The sequence below is a fragment of the Equus przewalskii genome, chromosome 26 (assembly GCF_037783145.1).
Source record: "Equus przewalskii isolate Varuska chromosome 26, EquPr2, whole genome shotgun sequence".
Classification (NCBI taxonomy): Eukaryota; Metazoa; Chordata; class Mammalia; order Perissodactyla; family Equidae; genus Equus; species Equus przewalskii.
This window is the reverse complement of record NC_091856.1, coordinates 33,643,150-33,663,571: the sequence shown is the minus strand read 5'-3', so window position 1 is coordinate 33,663,571 and position 20,422 is coordinate 33,643,150. Positions and strand designations below refer to the sequence as shown.

Below are 20,422 nucleotides of genomic sequence, written 5' to 3'. Positions count from 1 at the left end.
TCCGCACCCGGGATCTGAACTAGTGAACCCTGGGCCATAGAAGCGGAACATACGCACTTAACCGCTGTGCTGCCAGGCCAGCCCCGAGGAAACTTTTTAAGTGATGGAAATGTTCTAAAACTGGAATGTGGAGCTGGTTATAAAATTCTGTAAATTTACCAAAAGTCAAATGGTACACTTACAACAGGTGAATTTTATAATATGTAAATTATACCTCAATAAAGTTGTTAAAAGAAATCAATTCCAGGTAGACAGTATAACTAAATTTGAAAGGCAAAACATTACCATTTCTAGACAATAACAAAGGTGCACACACACTTTTGTGACCTAGAGATAGAGAAGGATTTCTTAAACAGAACACAGCAAGTACTAACTGTAAAAGAAAAGGCTGATAAATCTGTTTTAAAATTAAGAACTTCCACTGGCTAAAAGATATCATAAAGAGGATAAGAAGGCAACAAAGCGACTATCTATAACCCATATAACCAACCAAGGGCTGGTATCAAGAATTTATAAAAACTTTTACAAATCAGTAAGATAGATTTTCCAACAGATAAATGAGCAAAACATTTAATGAGGCACTTCACAAAAGAAGACATCCAAACGGTTAATAAACATATAAAAGGATTATACCAGAATAGTTACAAGGAAAAAGACTGACAGTATCAAGCTTGGCAAGGACGTGGAACAGCTGGAATATTCATACTCTGACGATAAAAGTAGAAAACGGTACAACCACTTTGAAAAACTGTATGGCAGAATCTACTGAAGCTGGGCATACGGACAGAATAGCAGCCAATAATTCCACTCTGAGCCATGTGACCAAATAAAAGGGATACACATACGCCCCAAGGGACATGCACAAGAATGTTGACAACAACATCCTATTCCATTATAGCTAAAAACTGGCACAGCAAATGTCCACCAAGAGGCAAATGGATAAACAAACGCAGTATACTCACACAACAGAATAATACACAGCAACAAAATAACAGGTACATGCAATGACATGGATGACCCTCACAAACCCAATGTGGAACAAGGGAAATCCACCCAAAGAATAAATGAATGGACTTAACACAGTATGCAAAGCCCAAAAAGCTGAAAAAACCCAATTACAGTGTTTGGAGAGGCACAATTAAATAGTACAACTGTCAAGAAAAGCACAGATAAAGGAGACTAAAGAGAATGACTCAATGCAGTGTACCATCCTGGATTGGATCCCAGATTTTTTAAAAGGAGTGGTTATGCAGGACTTAGAGGGACAGAGGGCAAACGATGAGCAGGGACTGCATATTAGACAACAGCATTCTATCCAAGTTAAGGTGCATAAACCTGATCATCATATGATGGCTGCATAAGACAACGATCTTGTTCTTAAAGGACACGTTGAAATATTCAGGAGTAATGGGCCCTGTCTGCACCTTATTTTCAATAGTTCATCAAAAAATAATATACTGTGTGCACGTGTGGGAGAGAGGAGATAAATAAAGCAACTGTGGCAAATGTTACTGGGAAATATACTGGGTGAGGGGTTAAGTGGGTGGCTCAATGTATTATTCGTGCAGCTGGGGGGTTGAAATTTTTTGAAATATAAATAAAAACTTAAAATGCCAAAAGAAAAAAAACAAACAAATAAAAGCAAAGGTATACTACCACTACCACATACGTCCAGAGAGTGGTAGCTGTGGGGAGCAGGACGAGGAGGTGCACAAGAGGGGTCTAGGGAGGTGGCAATGGAAGGTCCTATTTCTCAACTTGGGTACAGAGAGGTTACACAGATGGATATTTTTGTTTTGTGTACTTTTGTGTGTGTGTTAGTTTCACAATTTTGAATGTTAAAAACGTTTATATGCTCTGAGTTATTCTTTATAGCATGTATGCTAACGTTAAATGAGTATAACATGCAGTTATCTGCTTAATGTCTGTATTCCCGTCTTAATCAAAAGTTTAATGTGATCAGAGACTATGTTCATCTCACCTACCGCTGTGGAACAAAGTAGGCGGTCGTATTTGTTGAACGTAAATGAGTTAAACAAACCTCACTTCTAAGGAATCTATGATAAAGATAGAATCAAAGATGTAGTTAAAGAATTGTGAACAGGGATGTTCTGAGGAAAATCTTGGCAAAAAGATTAACACTTAACAGGGATTAGATAAGTAAATTATGGCCTTCTAATACAAAGAAATACTGTGCAGCCATTATAAGGCATATGTCCAAAGAATATTTAAAAACAGAAGGCAGAAGAAAGGTTCATGAAAGTTTTTTCTTTTTGAGGAAGATTAGCCCTGAGCTAACACCTGCTGCCAATCCTCCTCTTTTTGCTGAGCAAGACTGGCCCTGAGCTAACATCCATGCCCATCTTCCTCTACTTTACATGTGGGACGCCTGCCACAGCATGGCTTGACAAGTGGTACCATGTCTGCACCCAGGATCTGAACTGATGAACCCTGGGCTGCCGAAGTCGAACGTGTGAACTTAACTGCTGTGTCACTGGGCCAGCCCCATGAAATTTCTTTTAATTTTTAAAATTTTCTGGGGGCCTGCCCCATGGCCAAGTGGTTAAGTTCGCATGCTCTGCTTCAGCAGCCCAGGGTTTCGCCGGTTCAAATCCTGGGAGTTGACATGGCACCACTCATCAAGCCATAGTGAGGCAGCATCCCACATGCCACAACTAGAAAAACGCACAACTAAAAATACACAACTATGTACCGGGGGGCTTTGGGAGAAAAAGGAAAAATAAAAATTAAAAAAAAAAAATCCTCTCCCCAATTTTTTACTGTGGTAAAATATACACACCATAAAATTTATCATCTTACCCATTTTTAAGTGTCCACTCACTGGTATTAAGTACATTCACACTGCTGTGCAACCATGACCACTGTCCATCTCCAGACGGAAACCCTGTCCCCAGGAAGACGCACTCCCCGTTCTTCTCCCCTCCCCGGCCCCCAGTCCCCAGCATTCTCCTTTCTGTCTCTACGCATTTGACGACTCTAGGCGCCTCATACGAGTAGAATCATCCAGTATTTGTCTTTTTGTGACTGGCTTATCTCCCTTAGCATAATGTGTTCAGGGTTCGTCCACAGTACAGCACATACAGAATTTCCTTCCCTTTTAAGGTAGCACAAGTTCCATTTTCCCTATCCACTCAGCTATCTTTCAGCTATTGAGCAAAATGTTGCTATGAACATGAGTGTACAAATATCTGTTTGAGTCTCTGTTTCCAGTTCTGTTGGGTATATACCCAGAAATGGATCGCCGGATGATATGGTAACTCTATTTTGAATTTTTTGAGGAACCATGAAACTATTTTCCACAGCAGGTGCACCAGTTTACATTCCTATCGATAGTGCACAAGGGTCCCAATGTGTCCACATCCTCACCAACGTTTATTTTCTATTTCACAGCAAGGGCTCATGAATTTTTAATTAATAAAAAATTAGGACACAAACCTGTAACCCAATCTTATTTTCAAAAAATCAAACTTACATCTGCAAAGAAAAAAGTTTGGGAGTAAACCAAAATGATATAAGTGATGCCCTGTCTGGGTTGAAGGATAAAAATAATTTTTATGCTTCTTTACACTTTTCCATATTTTTCCAATTATCTACCAAGAAAATGTATTCTTTAGATAAGGAAAAAGGTTATTAAATAATTCACTTGTCTGTGACTATTACCTACCTTATATGATGAAAGTAAAATTAATAAATCACGGTACAGTGATTAAATTAAATTTCCTCCTACTATTTTAATTACCACAAGGCATTTGTTGCTGGTATTAAAAAAACAATTTCAACTCAGAATTTCAAAGAAAAAAGCAGATGTGGCCAGTAAAGCATGGTTACGTCTGAAGTTGTATATAACAAATATTTTTTAAAAACAAAATTGAAGTGGGGCTGGCCCCGTGGCCGAGTGGTTAAGTTCGCGCGCTCCGCTGCAGGCGGCCCAGTGTTTCGTTAGTTCGAATCCTGGGCGTGGACATGGCACTGCTCATCAGACCACGCTGAAGCAGCGTCCCACATGCCACAACTAGAAGAACCCACAACGAAGAATACACAACTATGTACCGGGGGGCTTTGGGGAGAAAAAGGAAAAAATAAAATCTTTAAAAAAAAAAAAAATTGAAGTAATTATATAGGTAATTTAATTGAAAAATAACTTTTTTCAGCAGCTATATGGCTTCTTTTCACCAAGCAATTTCAGCCATCATTCCCTAATCAGTTTTTTTCTTCTTTCTTAAGAAGCCTTTTTTTCAAATGCAATCTCACGCAAAACCCCACAGGAATCAGAAAAGTACAACTTCTCCAGCTAAAGCAGAGGCCAGGACCCCTAGAGCCAGCTGGCCTCCTCGAAGCCTTGGGAATCACTGCCACGTAATCTGAGGATGGCAGAAAACACAGGGCAAAGGCCAAAACTACTACCTGGGCTGCTTCGTCAGGTATGTGTGCACTGTTTCCTACTCTAATATTCAGACAGACGACAGATTCTGGGGACATTTTCTCTATCCTCTATTAAAAACCAAAAGGGAAACACACACACACACACACACACACACACCCACCCACACACACCCTCCTCCCACGCCATGCACTGCAGGGTTTATGCTAAAGAGTCCAGGACCAGTTCCCGCTACCTGGAGCAGTAGATCTCACGGGCGGCGTCTTCCTCTTGGACAAGAAGTTTCTCAGTTGGGCCTGTTTCACGGGGGACAGTTTAGCTGCAAGAAATTCATGAACCCATAAACGCTTAAGACTTGGTTTTCAAGATGTTAGTAAATGGAAGAGAACAGAGTTAAAAAACTGGGAGGAACGCAATTTACCTGGTACTTTGGTCAAGGGTTTGGTGTTAGACTCTATGGTCGTTTTCAACAAAGCATTGCGCAGGCTTTCAAGGTCACTGTCAAAACTGAAATAAGATAGTGTCACATACAAACCAACTATGACTAGAGAAATCAGGGAAGGCGGGTACACTATCCTCCTAAGTATAAATGCAAGAGACGAGAGCATCCCCAACAGGAAATCTTCAGAAACAGGAAATCCAACCAATCAACATAATCAGTTCAAAGAGATCAGAATCTCAGTATTACATACCATCCCCACTGCAAACACAGCACCACCGGTGCTTCAGCACAAAGGGCAATTAACATCTACACGTTTGGCCTAAAGGCAGAAACACAAAACCACCTTGGTAACTTCAGAGTTACCTGTCTAACTGGCAGGGTCTGTTAAGTTTCCACCTTCAACCAAAACGACAAACCTGAATTTTGAGACAAGTCAGTCAACCTAATCCTATCAGTTAATTTACAGTAAAACAACAATCCTATTACCATAGTATCTGCTATCATCCACTGAGCAACTGTTTCATCAGGCACACTACCAGCTGCTCTACAGACTTAATTAAACTCTTCAGCAATCCCACGAAGCAGGTGTTGTTACCCTCATTTTTAAGGCAAAAGAACAAAGGATTGGAATGGGTGAGGAACTTGACCAGGATCACATGGGTGACAGCGGAGTCACTTTCAAACCCACATCTGAACCACTCTAAGAATACTCCACTTTACTCCCAAATATTCATTCTTTCATTCAGCCACGTTGTTGAGTAGAGGAGCTGTAACAGGCCCCTGCTCCCGCACACCTGTGCGCGCTGCTCTGGGAGGAAACATCCGAGGGAAGGCTCCACTGGGAGGTTTGGTTATAAAGACGGAGCTGCTGGAGACTGTCTACCAGGTGATTCAACCTCTTCCTCTGCTGGTTGATGATTTCCCGGTTGTTGGCCAGGGTGTTAAACAGTGTCTCTCGCTCTGGCACCAGCAGGCGCCTGTTGACAGCAATGAGAAAAGAATTAAAGGTGAATGGTTCAAGTAAAAGAACCTCCCACAAGAAGGAAAAAGACTACAAGTATAACAGTTAAAAGAATAAAATGGAGAGCCACTAGTGGGCAAGAAGCATCAAGAAATTACTAGAACATGAAAAGGGGATGAAAGCCTAATGAGGATAAACTGGAACGAGGAAAGAGCAGCTTAAGAGATGCAGGCCAGGCCTGTGGCAAAGGACAGCATAATCAGGACAAAGTCCAAGGAGGTTTGCAGGAAGAAAAGGGTGGGAGATCGAGTCAAAAATGGGGAAAAATTCGTTCAGCTACATACTTAGGAAATACGTATTTTTCTGTATATAAATTATAGTCGGTAAAAAGAAAACACCCAGGAGTTCACTGGAATTCTATGGGAATCAGTCATTGCTTCAGAGAGCTGTCAACAAACACTGGAATAGCACACAACTTAGCAGCAAAGAAGTAACCTTCCAGAAAGAACTACAAGAAGAAGGGGACCACAGGCTCTATCTTTCTAGTGACAAAGTAGTTCAACATAAATTTTTAAAAATGCATTTCAGTAGGGTACAAGGTAACATTTAAAGAAGGACCTAAAACAGAGACGTGCTAGAAAATTGTACAGATTTAAGAATTTGAACCCTGCAGAAAGGGAACTTAAAAAGAAAACCATGTGAAATAATAAATCTATGGGGTCGTTTTAAAGGAGAAGAAAGCCTGGCTTCCCAAAGAACATCATGCACTTTTTAGAAAAAGCCAACTTATTAATTAGCAAAGAGAAATCCAACTGTCATGCACAGCAGAATGTGTGCACCATCAGGGCAAGCCGTTTGCCAACACGTGGTTGAACGTGAATTCAGAACCAGGGGAGTAAGCTGTGAAATCTCTAAGGGGGCCCAACTGCCCAAAGGTACATGTGCTCCAGGCCACAGGCCACTGAATCCTCCCCCAACCAGTGTCTGAGTGATCAACGCCCACCTCCGTCTGCCCACATCTATGCTCCAGGCTGAGGCTCCGCAAGTCAGGCACAAAGCCTTTCTCCATGTGGTACAATACAATGCATCAAATTCTGCCCTCTAAAGTTTAAGCACATTCTAGCCCTGCCCCTGACATCTCACACAGGTTGCTCCATTGAAAAGTTCCGCCATCCCACAGCTTTGTAAACAAGTAAACAGATCGTTTCTTGGTTTCTTTCCTCATAGGGCTAATCACTAATCAAGCACAGGTGTTTCAGAAATCTGGCATTGTGAGGGCTGATCCGTCTTTTGCGTTTCTTGTGGAAACTTGACTGCTCTTAGAATGTACTGCATTTTATTCCTCCCAGAAAACATACGGCATAAAAGCAAATATCCAGAGATAGAGGATGAGGCAAAAGGATTTCTCCATCTTTGCCATCACTCCTCTCATCCTTTGAATTATCCACACCAATTAGGAACGTTTCCTCAAAAAGAAAACTTAGAATATGCAGAATAGCATAAAGGACAGTTCCTCCTAATCCCATCTCACAGATACAGCTGTGAATATTTCTTTTTTTTAAGATTGGCACCTGAGCTAACATCTGTGGCCAATCTTTTTTTTTTTCTCGCCTTCTTCTCCCCGAAGGCCCCGAGTACATGGTTGTATATCCTAGTTGTAGGTCCTTCTGGTTGTGGCGTGTGGGACGCTGCCTCAGCATGGCGTGATAAGCAGTGCCATGTCCGCGCCCAGGATCCGAACCAACGAGACCCCAGGCCACTGAAGCAGAGTGCGCAAACTTAACCACTGAGACACGAGGCCAGCCCCTGTGAATATTTTGACAGATTTATTTCCAGTATCTTTTCTATATTCAGACCTCCACACTGAAATGATCCAGTGTGATTTTGTCTTACCTTTTCTGTCTTTCACGTATTTTATCTAATAATTATATATTTTGTACATTTCACATAACATAAAAAATATATTTAATCAGATTTTTTCAGAACCTGCTAGTCAATGGTTACACTATTCTGTATTAAGAAAAAAAACATGACCAGATTTATTTAGCCACTCCTCTAACTTTTGGATAATCAGGTTGAATCCAATTTTTCACTATCATAAACTATGCTGCAATATAAATTCTTTTATGTAAATTGTTGTGAGCCTTGCTATTATTTCTGTAGAACAAATTTCTAGAAGTAGAATGACTGGGTCAAAGAGAACGAACATTTGTATGTTTTTTTATAAATGTCCCTAAGTCATCTTTTAAAAAGGCTACAGCAGCATCTCCTGTAGCCCGTGGGGGATGAGACATGGCTCACTTTTGTTTTTTCTTTTGTTCCAGATGCCGATCCCACTCCAAGTCTAGGACATCATTCACATCTTGGACAGCAAATTTCACATATTGATGAAGGCGCCGAATTTCCTACAAGAGGAAAATGAAAAGGCAAATGGCTGCATTTTCCAGGAGCTTGGAGGAAGGTGTATCACAACAGTCAAAATGATTGTGAAACATTTTTATGTTGAGGACCACAATGAACACAGAAAACCTAACAGTCTTTAACATATTCATTAGAACATTATAGTTAAAATGAAAAAGAGAAGCTCCACCTTTTTAACTGTGTGTCAGACAGGTGGTGCCAGGAAAAGGGACAGAGAAGGAGCTGTTGCCCAGGGCCTCTAGGGAACAAATGTTCTTGTTGAGTCTCCTGTTTCAGCTCCTGTAAAGCATCTCACATGGTCTAGGAATTTTCCACTGCACTCTGGCACTCCAGCCATGCAGCCATTTAGTTTTTGCTCTCCCACCCATGAAATTAACTGGAATATCGACAAAATTATCCTACAAAACAGCACTGAAAATAATTCTAAACCTATCTATTCATAGCATAGAACACATAAGTCATCTCGCCAGTTGAGAAAAATTCATTTCTTCTCAAAAACAATGAATAGTATCAGCACTAGAAATTGAATTTACTATTATTAAAATTCCTACTTATTAACTTATTTTGGGCCTGCAATAATTTTCTTTAAATTTTGGGTCCAGTGTTAACTTTCACGGCTATATAATTTGACTCTCAAAAATTAAAGATGAAGTTTTCCATCAAATATGTATACAAATGAAGACAATGTGCTATACACTGGGAAAAGCTCTTTACATCTGTACAAAGATCTTATTGTGCTTAACTATATTTTCAAAATTATTCTTGGATAAGGGTATATGCCTCAGCTGAAAAAGAGAAAATGTCATTTAAAAAGAGGCAGGATGATTTCAGGAAGTAGCAGTAACCTTAGCATCAAACATAAATTTCAACACAATATTCAATGATTACAAGGAGGCCCTTTTCTTTGAACACTTCAAATGTGATCACACCTGTGTGTATTAGCTGATGCTGAGTCTTCTGAATGCCCTCCCAACTTGGTCTACCACAAAGAAAACAACTTTTCTTTTAGGGCCCATCACAAATACTTCTTTCCTGTGGCTTAGCTGCTCCGTCATCTGTAATCCCACAGCAATACAGCCCACATTACATTTATATGTTCATCTTTCCCACTGCCACTTACCTAGCTGGAGGGATTGTACATTGTAGCACACTGGTTAAGAGCACTGGCTCTGAGCTAGACTGCCCAGGGTCAAGGGCCCCGCATTTATTTGTGGTGAGAATGGGTAGTTTCAATATTTCTTGTTTCCTTATCATCCTTTTGTACATAGTGTGCATTCAATAAATGCTAGCTATTATCTACTAAGCATTGTGAAAAAAAGAAAGTGATTTACTTTTGAATGGGGAAGGTGTCCCCCAAAAGCTGTATGCTTTTCTTTCAACTTAGACACAGAACAAGAACTGAAAAAGGCATGTAGGAAGAACGTGTAATTGATGCAACATGGTGGACTTTCTGGGCAGGAGGGGATTCTGCGCACTCACAGACCCTCATGTCTCAGGTGAGGAAGACCAGCACTACCACCTGTGCACCCTTTGCTACTAGGACTCTAGGCAAATGTGAGGAGGTGGGAGATGATCGCCACCACAGCTTGTGATACATCAGTTTTGAATAAATGGAAAGACGAAAACAAACCCAGATTAAAACAAAGAATAAGGATAACTAAGAGTTAATGAGAGAAGTAACTTTGCTAAAGTATGGCTTACAGGTGGATGTTTCGATTCTGATTCCACCCTTAGTGGCAACATCACTCTAGACAAGCTCCCTAGCCTATGAGGCTCAATTTCCTTAGCTGCACAATGGAATCAATAACTCTCATCTTTCAGAGCAATTAGTTTTGAAGACTAGAAATAATGTGTAAAAAACACTTAGCAGAGTACCTGGCACTCAAAGAATAGTAATTTAATAATTGTTATTTATGATTTGATGTCTAAATATAACTTTTTCAATAGCGCACCCTCTACCAAGCTTAAGGTTTAATTAAGAATTATATTTTTGAGCCAGCCCTGATGGCCTAGTGGTTAAAGCCCTGTGCACGCTGCTTTGGCGGCCTGGGTTCAGTTCCCGGGTGCGGAAGCACACCACTCGTCTGTCAGTAGCCATGCTGTGGTGGCAGCTCACAAAGAACGAGGGTGACTTACAACTAGAATACACAACTATGTACTGGGGCTTTAGGGAGGGTAAAAAAAGCTAAATATAATTTAGGGGAAGAAAAAGAATTCTGTTTTTTGTTTAATCCAAAAATCACTAAGTAGAAACGTGCCATTGTCTATGTTATAGTTAAGGAAGTCTATGGGTCATAGTAAATTATTCACAAGAAATTAACAACTTCATAAGGGCAGTCATCCAAACCCATACTTCAAAAAGGAGAGTGGTTGCTATAGGAGTTTGCTTGAAACAGCACACTTCGGCTGGACTCTCCTACCTGGAGCTGAGCTTCACTCTTGGGATCCAGCGGTCTCTTATAGAGCAGATGTAGATATCCAGAGTCACGATTTCTCTCATTTTGTTCTCTGGCTTCTTCAACACCAGCAAAACCCTCAAGTAAAGTTGTTTTCAGGGTACTGATATCTCCATGAAGAGACTAAAAAAGGTACAAGGATGTATTGATACAGAAAGTGGTATTTCTGAGACATAAACCTTTCTTGGGTCAAGGAAGGTGGTGTTTCTCAAATATTTAACACGATGAACATCTGAATATAGTTAGTTACAGAAAAAAAGAATTTCATTGCTTAGAAAGAAAAATACTAATGTTCATTTTTTTTTAAATTACTTTTTTCCCTCAATAAAAAAATACATATTTTAATAATCAGGAACTCAGAAAATCAGAAAAGTACTGACAGTACCAATAATCCTACTACCTGAAGACAATCACTGCTAACACCCTGGAGAACCTTCCTCTGTCCAGTATGTTCCCCAAGACCAGAGCTCTGGAGTCACACAGCCCGAACTGGGATCCTGGCACTAACACTCGGGAACCGGGTGGCTCTGGGAAAACGGCTTCACCTCTCTAAGCCTCAGTTTCCTGACTTGCAAAATCGAAGGGAGAACAGTACCCATTATACAGGCACGTTGTGAGGATTCAATGAGATAATACAGGTAAAGTAGTTCACACAGCGCCTGGCACACAGTAAGGAGCACTGATAGTAACACAGTAAATCATACTATTAACAACAAACGTCTGATATTTTTACACTATGGATACTCTTGAGTATTCTGCTTTTTTTTAAACCTAACACCTTATAATCTAACAATTTACTATAAAAGACAGTAAATTTGTTCCTGTAAATGAGCCACAATATCTTCATTAAAATCTGTTTTTACACTAAGGAAAAAAAAAAAGATAGTAAATTTTTTAAATATACCTAAATTAACAACTATAATAAACTTTTATGGAGTAGCTTGCATGTGTCAGTGGGGTAGAAACTATTATTATTCCTTTTTCTATCTAACAACCCTAAAACCCAGAGTAGCTAGACTGACTTGACCAAAGGCACACAGTTTCTGGTCAAGTGCTGCAGGCGGGCTCTGCAGTCAGGCATTCCTAAGTGACCCACTCAGCTACACAAAAACAACAGTGGTGGTCCCTGAAGAGAGAAAGCATGGACATCCAGTACTGTGAGAACAAGTTTTTAAATTGCAATCCAATTTAGGAAGAATACAAACACAAACCTCTGTGGTCTCTTTAATCTCTAAGAGAAAGGTGTGCAAGTCATCTGCTTCTGTCCGCAGCATCTTCATCTCCTCGGACGTGCCCACTTGGAAACAGGCTTTGGAAGTTCGGGCTTTCAACTCTTCCAACTCCTTCTGAAAGTGAGCGATCTGCAGAAGCCACAAATGAGCAGACTCCTCAGTCTGAATGGCACGGCAGTAAGGGCACTGCTACTGGGCTCGCGAAAGCACAGACTCTGGGACACACCAAGGTCGCAAGCCAGAGTAAAGAGTCCCGGAGGAGTCTGCACCCAGAGCCAGCAAGCCTCTCACAGCTACTTCGGGAAACAACGTGCAGGAAGAAGTTTACCTCCTCCCCAATGCCAGCCATCACAGGATCAGACTCTTTCCATTGATGTCCCTGCTTTTCTGTGACAGGAGGCTGAAGTGATTTTGCCTGAAATGGAAGGCAAAAGGTTTAAAAATGCATCTGATACCACCAGTCACGGCTTCATGAAGCAGCTGGGTCAGTTCCCATCACAGAGAGTGGCACACTCTTCACAGTCATTGTTCCATCATTCACTCTTTTGAATCCACATTTACTGGGTATGGGCTTGGTACAAGGCATGTTCTAGACAGTGGAGACAGAGGTGAAGGAGGTAGATGAGGTCCCTCCTCTAGTGTAATTTACCTTCTGTTGGGACAAGATGGATAAGAAGTAAACAAACCAGCTAATTTCAGCTGGTGATAAACAATACGAAAAAGTAAAGAGGAACACGGAGAGAATAAAAGGGGCGCGACTTGAGATGAGACGGCAGGGAAAGCCCTCATCCGGTGCCGCCTCTGAACTGAGACCTGAAGTAAGGGGGAAGCTACAGAAAGGGCTGGGGGAAGCACCTTCTGGGCAACAAGAGCCAAGTGCAAGGAATCTGAGGCAGGAAAGACGTTCGCATGTTCTAGGCAAAGAGATAAACTAACGGTGAAGTCAGGGAGGCCGGCAGGAATGGAGCTGGAGGCAGGCAGGGGCAAGTTGTGTAAGGTTATACCGAGGAGGGTGGATTTTATTCCAAGTGTGTTGTAAAGCTACCAGCGGAGTTTTAAGAGAGTTTAAACTACTCTTTGACTCACGGTTTTAAAAGATCCCTCTTACTGCTAAATAGAGCCCAGATGACAGTGAGAGGCAGAAGAAACAGTCAGGAGGCTAACAAGGTAAGAAATGATAATGGCCTGAAACAGGACCTTAGCAGGGAAAACAGACATGGATTTATGACATAAACCACATGAGAGGAGAGCTGACAAGACTTTCTGCTAGCACGGACTGGGGGGAGGTTCTGCTAAAGAGAGAAATCCAGGATGACTTCTGGGTTTGAGGCTTGAGCAAACCTTGACCTACTTACTGAGATGGGAACACTGGAAAAGGAACAGGTTCTAGGGGACACAGAAACCAAGAATTCTGCTTTAGAGGTGTTAGAATTTGAGATGGCTTTTAAATTATTTGATATCTACAGCAATTAACATGTAGAGAGTTTTTAGACTGTATAAGCATTCACTAAAACAGCAAACATTTACTTAATAAACGCCATGTGTCATGTATTATGCCAAAAGCTAGACCTGTAGAGTGGGCATTTACTGTGTGCCCCATACGGTGTGTGCTGGGGCCAGGAGGAGGCTTGGCTGGGGGACAGAAGGAAAAGACATGACTCCTGCTCTGAAGGCACTCAAATAAGCGGGAAATTGACATAAAATTCTCTTTAAGTTAAACCATAAAAATAAACTGAGATGACAGCCTGTAGATCTAAATATGAAAAGTGAAATAACAAAGCTTTTAGAAACACAATTCATAGTGAGAAAGTATTTACGTTACGTGAGTGCGTGTGCGTGTGTATCCAAAAGGAAGTAACTCTTACAAATCAATAAGAAAAAGACAGACAACCCAATAGAAAAAGGGGTAAAAGACTTGAACAGATGCCCCATAAAAGAAGATATTCAAATGGACAATAATCATGAAAAAAAGCTCAATTTTACTGTTCATGAGGGAAATATTAATTAAAACCACAAAATACAACTACAATAAAAAGTGAACAATATCAAGATTGGTGAGGACGTGGAGCAGCGGGGCTCTCACATACTCCTGGAGGAATTTACAAAAGAGGAACACATGCGTATTCCATGACCCAGCAATTCCACTCCTAGGTACATGCCCAACAGATATGCATGCACACGTTCACCCAAAGACATCAACTAGCAAGGTCAGAGCAACACTACTCTCAATAACTTAAATCCGGAAACGACTCAAATGTCCCTCAAGGTGGAAAGAATACTTGTAGTATAGTCACTCAATGAATTCCATACAGCAAAAATGATACGGATAAATCGCACAAGCACAATGTTGAGCAAGACAGCCAGATACAAGGAAACATACGATGTGATTCCATTTTATAGGAGGTACAGACAGGCTAAACTAAGCTATGCGGTCAGCAAGCACGACAGTGAGTCCCCTCTGGCAAGAGTAGTGACTAGAAGGGTGCACATGAACAGGAATTCTGAGGTCCTGGTAATGTTCTATTTCATGATCTGGGTACTGGTTATCAAGGTGTATTCAGCTGGTGACAATTCACTGAGGGGTACATGTATCACACATGTACTTCTTTCCTATGTGTATTGTATGTCAATAAAAAACTAAATAAGTAAAATATATTGAGATGTTAAGGAAAAGCAGAGAAAAAGAAGGCAGTGGATAAGATTTCTTGGTTACTTTCGGAATGAGAGAAAAAAATCAGGTGCTACAGTCTTTCCAGATATAAAGAGAATACAACAAACTGAGCAGCATAGCATGGATAAGCTCAGGAACCAGCGGAGAAAACAACTCTAAGACTCTAGGGTGGAGACAAATGGCTTTTATGAGCACACATTACAAATATGCAAAGCTCATACTTTGGTATTTCCTATCACATGGTCCTAAATACTATTTCGAAGGTGTGAATTCTAAAACACGAAAACCCATTTTACACACATGTACGTTTGGGGAAGTAAATTAACACACACAGCACTGGAAGTGGAGTTTAAACATACCTGGGGAGAGCCCGACTTGGCCACTGGGGGGGTTATCCTAGGCGATTTCTGCACCGTTGAGGGCACTGGACTTGGACTGCCCTGAGCAGATCGCCCTGCTGGAACAAAGAGTCAGTTAAAACAGACAGTATTTATTCCCATTATTTCTTCCATCATAAATGTCCTTTCCTCAAATCTAAAAAAACATGTTTCTCATTGTCCCTGGCCCCCCTTTTAGGATCTTTGTTAGCAAAAGTGATGTCCACAGTTGTGTTAGCCTCTGTTCCAAGATAACTAAAAAACATACATTACATTTTCAGATGCGAAACTCTTTTATAAAGCAGGTAAAAGCGCAGTGTCTCTGCTAACAGCTATGTGTTTCTGTGTGCAGGCCCAGGACACTGGCCATTTGGCCCATCCTTACTCCTCACAGAGGCTCCTAAGGCATCTCTGGGAACTGGGGACAAAGTTTAAAACCACCAGACAAGAATGATAACCCCCAGAACCTTGTAAGAACTCACAGGGTCTTCAGGACCCTTCTAAAAGCCTCTAAGACAAGTTTTGCCCTGTTATGCATTAAAATCACCTAGGAAGCTTTTAAAAAACAAATACACAGGGCCGGCCCCGTGGCCGAGTGGTTAAGTTTGTGCGCTCTGCTTCAGCAGCCCAGGGTTTTGCCGGTTTGGATCCTGGGTGCAGACATGGCACCGCTCATCAGGCCATATTGAGGCGGCGTTCCACATGGCACAACCAGAAGCACTCACGATTAGAATCTACAACCATGTACCAGGGGAGCGTGGGGGTGTTGTGGGGAGAAGAAGAAGGAGGGGAAAAAAAAAGATTGGCAACAAATGTTAGCACAGGTGCCAATCTTAAAAAAAAATACCACCAAAAACTCCCACTCAACCCTCATCTCCAGAGAGCTCATTAAACTCTTAGGGAGGTGACGCCCCAATGAGTCTAGTGTGCAACTAGGATTGCAATCCAATAATCAGGACCCACCAAACTTGAAGAATTAAGTAACGGTAATGGGCGGTAGGGAGAGTTGAGTGGTGAGCAGTGGAAACGGAGAAAGTATATGCGCACTATGGTTCAAGTTTTCTCTCCCAAACTGTAAACAGATGTGAAAAGACTAAGGCAAGGCTCCTTAATTCTTTGGGTCATGGACAAATCCCTTTCAGAATCTGATGAAAAGACCTGGAATGAAGTGACTCTGGTAACTCCACACGGCAACGCTTTCTCCTGAGCAATAGGTAAGAGCTCAATGCTTGTTCAATATTCACCAAGATAAAATGACTCCTGACATTCAAACACCAAAGGGCTACCCAAATGCGTCTCGCTAGGCATTATCGCCAGCATTCATGAAAATAACCAAGTTAAAAACTGAGACGGGGCCGGCCCGGTGGTGCAGCGGTTAAGTGTGCATGTTCCGCTTTGGCAGCCCGGGGTTCGCCAGTTTGGATCCCAGGTGTGGACATGGCAAGCCGTGCTGTGGGAGGCGTCCCACATATAAAGTAGAGGAAGATGGGCATGGATGTTAGCTCAGGGCCAGTCTTCCTCAGCGAAAAGAGGAGGATTGGCAGTAGTTAGCTCAGGGCTAATCTTCCTCAAAAAAATAAAACAAAAACAAAAAACTGAGATGGATGTGGCAAACACCGCCCTAACATATGAGCAAATTAACATCACTCACGTCAGGACAAAATGAGATCATGGATGTGATACACGCCACCTACGTGTGTCACTGCCCAAAACGTTCACAATCAAATCCAAAGCGAGGCACACTCCACAAAACTACTGGCCTGACCTCTTCACAAATGTCACCGTTGAGAAAAACAAAAAAGGAGAAGATCTGTTTGAGACTGAGACCAATGAGACAAAATTGGAATATAATGTGCAGTCCTTGAGTGGAGGGGGAAAAACCATAAAGAACATTATTGGGACAACCATGGAAATGTGAATATGGGCTATCGATTACTGTTAAATTTCCCAAATGTAATAATACGTCGTGTGCCTTGTTTTTAGGAGATAGACACTGAAGAATTTAGAGGTGAACTGCTTCACATCTGCAATTAACTCTCAAATGTTTTAGGAAAAAAAATGCAGAAAAAAAGAAAGAGATGAAGTAAATGGTGCAAAATGTTAGCAAATGTCGCCATCTCGGTGAAGAGCACAGCATTCATTACTGCAAGTTTGAAAGGAAAATAAAAGATAAACTAGATACAGTTGCTCATTTAATTCAACTTGGCTATAATAATGATTTCCATATATGATCTTCATTTAAGAAGCTTGTTTACAGTAGTTCTGAACGTGAAAATCCAGCCAGTCCCCAGCAGCAGTCAGCAGAGCAGCCTCTGCAGGCCCGCTCTCTCCTATGCAGCTTGAACAATCGTTCTATCACTGCCCTTCATGCAGGGCAGGCTCCACAGGAAGATACTGCCTTGGAATCATCAAGTACTCTCAGCTGCGCGAGAAACGTCAGAGAGACAAGTGTGGCAGCACTGAGGTCATTCTGAACGCTCCCAACTCAGAGTATGAAAATCACAGCACATTAGTGTGAGATACAGAAAGCAAGAAAAAACAATCTAGTCCAGCTATGTGAGCTGGGATTCTCAACAATTGAAAATGTTCATCTGAGGATTCAAGACTGAGCTCTGAAGGTGTTTGCTTAAAGTCATACCTGCTGCTGAGGGAGAGACTGACGACTTTGACGACATGGAAGTGGACGATGCTGAGGGAGGTGCAGGGTGGCCAGGAGGTCCAGAAGGAGCCGGCTTGGAGGCAGAGGAGAAGGGCACCATGGATGGTGTGCTCTGCGAGCTATTAACGGGAGCGGAGGTGGCCACAGCAGTAAACCTGAAAACAGCGGCCCGAAGGGGACAGAGGAGCCCGTGAGAGTTGCTCACACTGGTCAGGAGCCATGGCATCAAACGACAACTTGCTATCCATGCTTTTCGGCCTTTGTGAAACATAAACGTTTAGCCATTTCTTATAAAAGGTGTAAGGAAACATTTATCTTACCGTCTGCTTATTTAGGAACGAGTTATTCAACAAAAATTATAAATAAGTACTTAATATGAAGATAAACTAAGTTTACCATGATATGAAATGCTTATTTCCTATTCTATCAAGCTAAGTAGGAAAAAAGAGGGTGGGACTCAATTATGCTTAGGAGCGTTTAGGACCCTCTTTTCACCAAGAAAACTGCTGAGAATTCATTTTCGGGTGACCACCTCCTCTAAGGGTGAGAAAGGAAAAGGAAAGCAGGTCACCATCTTGGGGATGCTTACAGCCTAGTGGGAATGAAAGGTAAGTTTCACCTAATAAGCAAAAAATCTGTACACAATCTAGAAATCCAGCATTAGACAGCTGGTCAAATAAATTACAGTGCAGCCACAAAATGGAATACCAGGCAACTGTTAGAATCAAGTGACTGTGTGACAATTTAATATTAAGTGACAACGGCAGTGGCGGAGCAACAATCAGCACACGTCCACAGCAAGAAGAGACAGTAGAGATGAATCAGGGAGAAAGCTGGTAGTGTTTACACTCAATGGTTACCTTGGGAAGGCTTACAAGATACAAGGGATTATGTCCCTCAAGAAACTACATTTTACGGGGCCTGCCTGGTGGCGCAGCGGTTAAGTACACATGTTCCACTTCAGCGGCCCGGGGTTCGCCAGTTTGGATCCCAGGTGTGGACACGGCACCACCTGGCAAGCCATGCTGTGGCAGGCGTCCCACATATAAAGTAGAGGAAGATGGGCATGGATGTTAGCTCAGGGCCAGTCTTCCTCAGCAAAAAAAAAAAAAAAAAAAAGAGGATTGGCAGCAGATGTTAGCTCAGGGCTAATTTTCCTCAAAAAAAAAAAGAAAGAAAGAAAGAAAAAAACTACATTCTAGGGCCAGCCCCATGGCTGAGTGGTTAAGTTCACATGCTCTGCTTTGGTGGCCCAGGGTTTCGCAGGTTCAGATCCTGGGCACAGACCTAGCACTGCTCATCAAGCCATGCTGAGGTGGTGTCCCACATGCCACAACTAGAAGGACCCACAACAACAATAAAATATACAATAAAAATATATACAACTGTGTACCAGGGGGCTTTGGGGAGAAGAAGGAAAAATAAAATCTTAAAAAAAAACAAAGAAACTATATTATAGTGGGAGAACATGACAAGCAGATAAAGAAGTAAAAAATAAAATCTGAGCTGGCAGGACCCAGATCTAGAGGAGACTGGAAGACTGCTGAAGAGTTTGGATTGTACTCAAAGAGCAAAGAGAAGCTGGGGACTGCCAAGCAAGACAGTCACCTGGTGTGCCTGCAATTTCACGAGACCATTTTGGTGGCTGAGTAGAAATGGTTCAGAGAAGAGTCAAGGGTGGACACCAAAGGAAAAAGGACTACAGGAGATTCACTTCCCTTACGGGACACATACTCGGTATTGTTTCATTTTTAAAAATAAAGAATATCTCCTACATTTGAAATCTGAAAAAAATAAAACAAGCACTTGAATATAAACTTCTAGGGAGGAGGACAGAAGGGGAAATAGGGCACACGTACGGTCACGAACGGTAACTAGTCTTGGGGTGGTGAACACGATGTCTACAGAGAAAATATGATGATGCACACTTGAAATTTACATAATGTTATAAACCAACGTTCCATCAATAAAAAAGCAAAACAAATAATAATAATAATTACATATCTATGTTTCTTCAATAACTGTACAAATGTACCATAGTGATGTAAGATGTTAGGGGAAATTAAGTGTGAGCGGGAACTCTCTGTAATATCTTCCCAATTTTTCTGCAAATCTAAAACCATTCTAAAAGATAATGTCGTGTTTTAAAAGGCAAAAAAATAAAGAGGGCTGGCCCAGTGGTGTAGTGGTCAAGTTTGTGTGCTCTGCTTCAGCAGCCCAGGGCTCACAGGTTCGGATCCCAGGGGCAAACCTAGCAACGCTCATCAAGCCATGCTGTGGTGGCATCCCATGTAAAGTAGAGGAAGACTGGCACAGATGTTAGCTCAGGGCCAATCTTCTTGACCAAATAAATAAACAAAAAGAACAAATAAACTTTTTTTTTTTTTAAAGATTGGCACCTGAGCCAACAACTGTTACCAATCTTTTTTTTTGCTTTTTCTCCCCAAATTCCCCCAGTACACAGTTGTATATTTTAGTTGTGGGTCCTTCTAGTTGTGGCATGTGGGATGCCACCTCAGGGTGGCCTGACGAGTGGTGCCATGTCCATGTCCGGGATCCGAACCAGCGAAACCCTGGGCAGCCGAAGCAGAGCATGCAAACTTAACCACTCAGCCACGGGGCCAGTCCCTAAACTTCTAATAGTGAAAAAAAAAAATTCTAAGAGACTCTTGTGGACTCTGTCCACTGAAGAAAGGCAAACCTTTTACATTGTTTGAATTTTTGCCATTTACAAATATTACTAAGAATAAAAGAGAAAATCTATTAACTCCCCTCACAGTGACTCCTTCCAGTGAAACACG

General features: G+C 41.6%; 1 protein-coding gene across 8 annotated transcripts in view; it reads right to left on the bottom strand.

The window, feature by feature from the left end:
* The window catches only part of NUP214 (nucleoporin 214), a 97,278-nt gene that overhangs the window by 59,459 nt on the left and 17,397 nt on the right, over positions 1 to 20,422 (bottom strand). For 4 of the 8 annotated variants that reach the window (XM_008535421.2, XM_070595248.1, XM_070595249.1 and 1 more), the window contains exons 13-21: positions 17,601 to 17,776; positions 14,945 to 15,039; positions 12,243 to 12,329; positions 11,894 to 12,043; positions 10,647 to 10,805; positions 8,107 to 8,210; positions 5,639 to 5,821; positions 4,824 to 4,909; positions 4,638 to 4,721 (exon numbers count right to left, since the gene is read on the bottom strand). In XM_008535421.2, coding sequence (XP_008533643.2) covers positions 4,638 to 4,721; positions 4,824 to 4,909; positions 5,639 to 5,821; positions 8,107 to 8,210; positions 10,647 to 10,805; positions 11,894 to 12,043; positions 12,243 to 12,329; positions 14,945 to 15,039; positions 17,601 to 17,776 — 1,124 coding nt within the window. Of the gene's footprint in view, positions 1 to 4,637; positions 4,722 to 4,823; positions 4,910 to 5,638; positions 5,822 to 8,106; positions 8,211 to 10,646; positions 10,806 to 11,893; positions 12,044 to 12,242; positions 12,330 to 14,944; positions 15,043 to 17,600; positions 17,777 to 20,422 lie in introns of all 8 variants that reach the window. The other 4 variants (XM_008535420.2, XM_008535422.2, XM_008535423.2 and 1 more) reach the window with 1 other exon arrangement.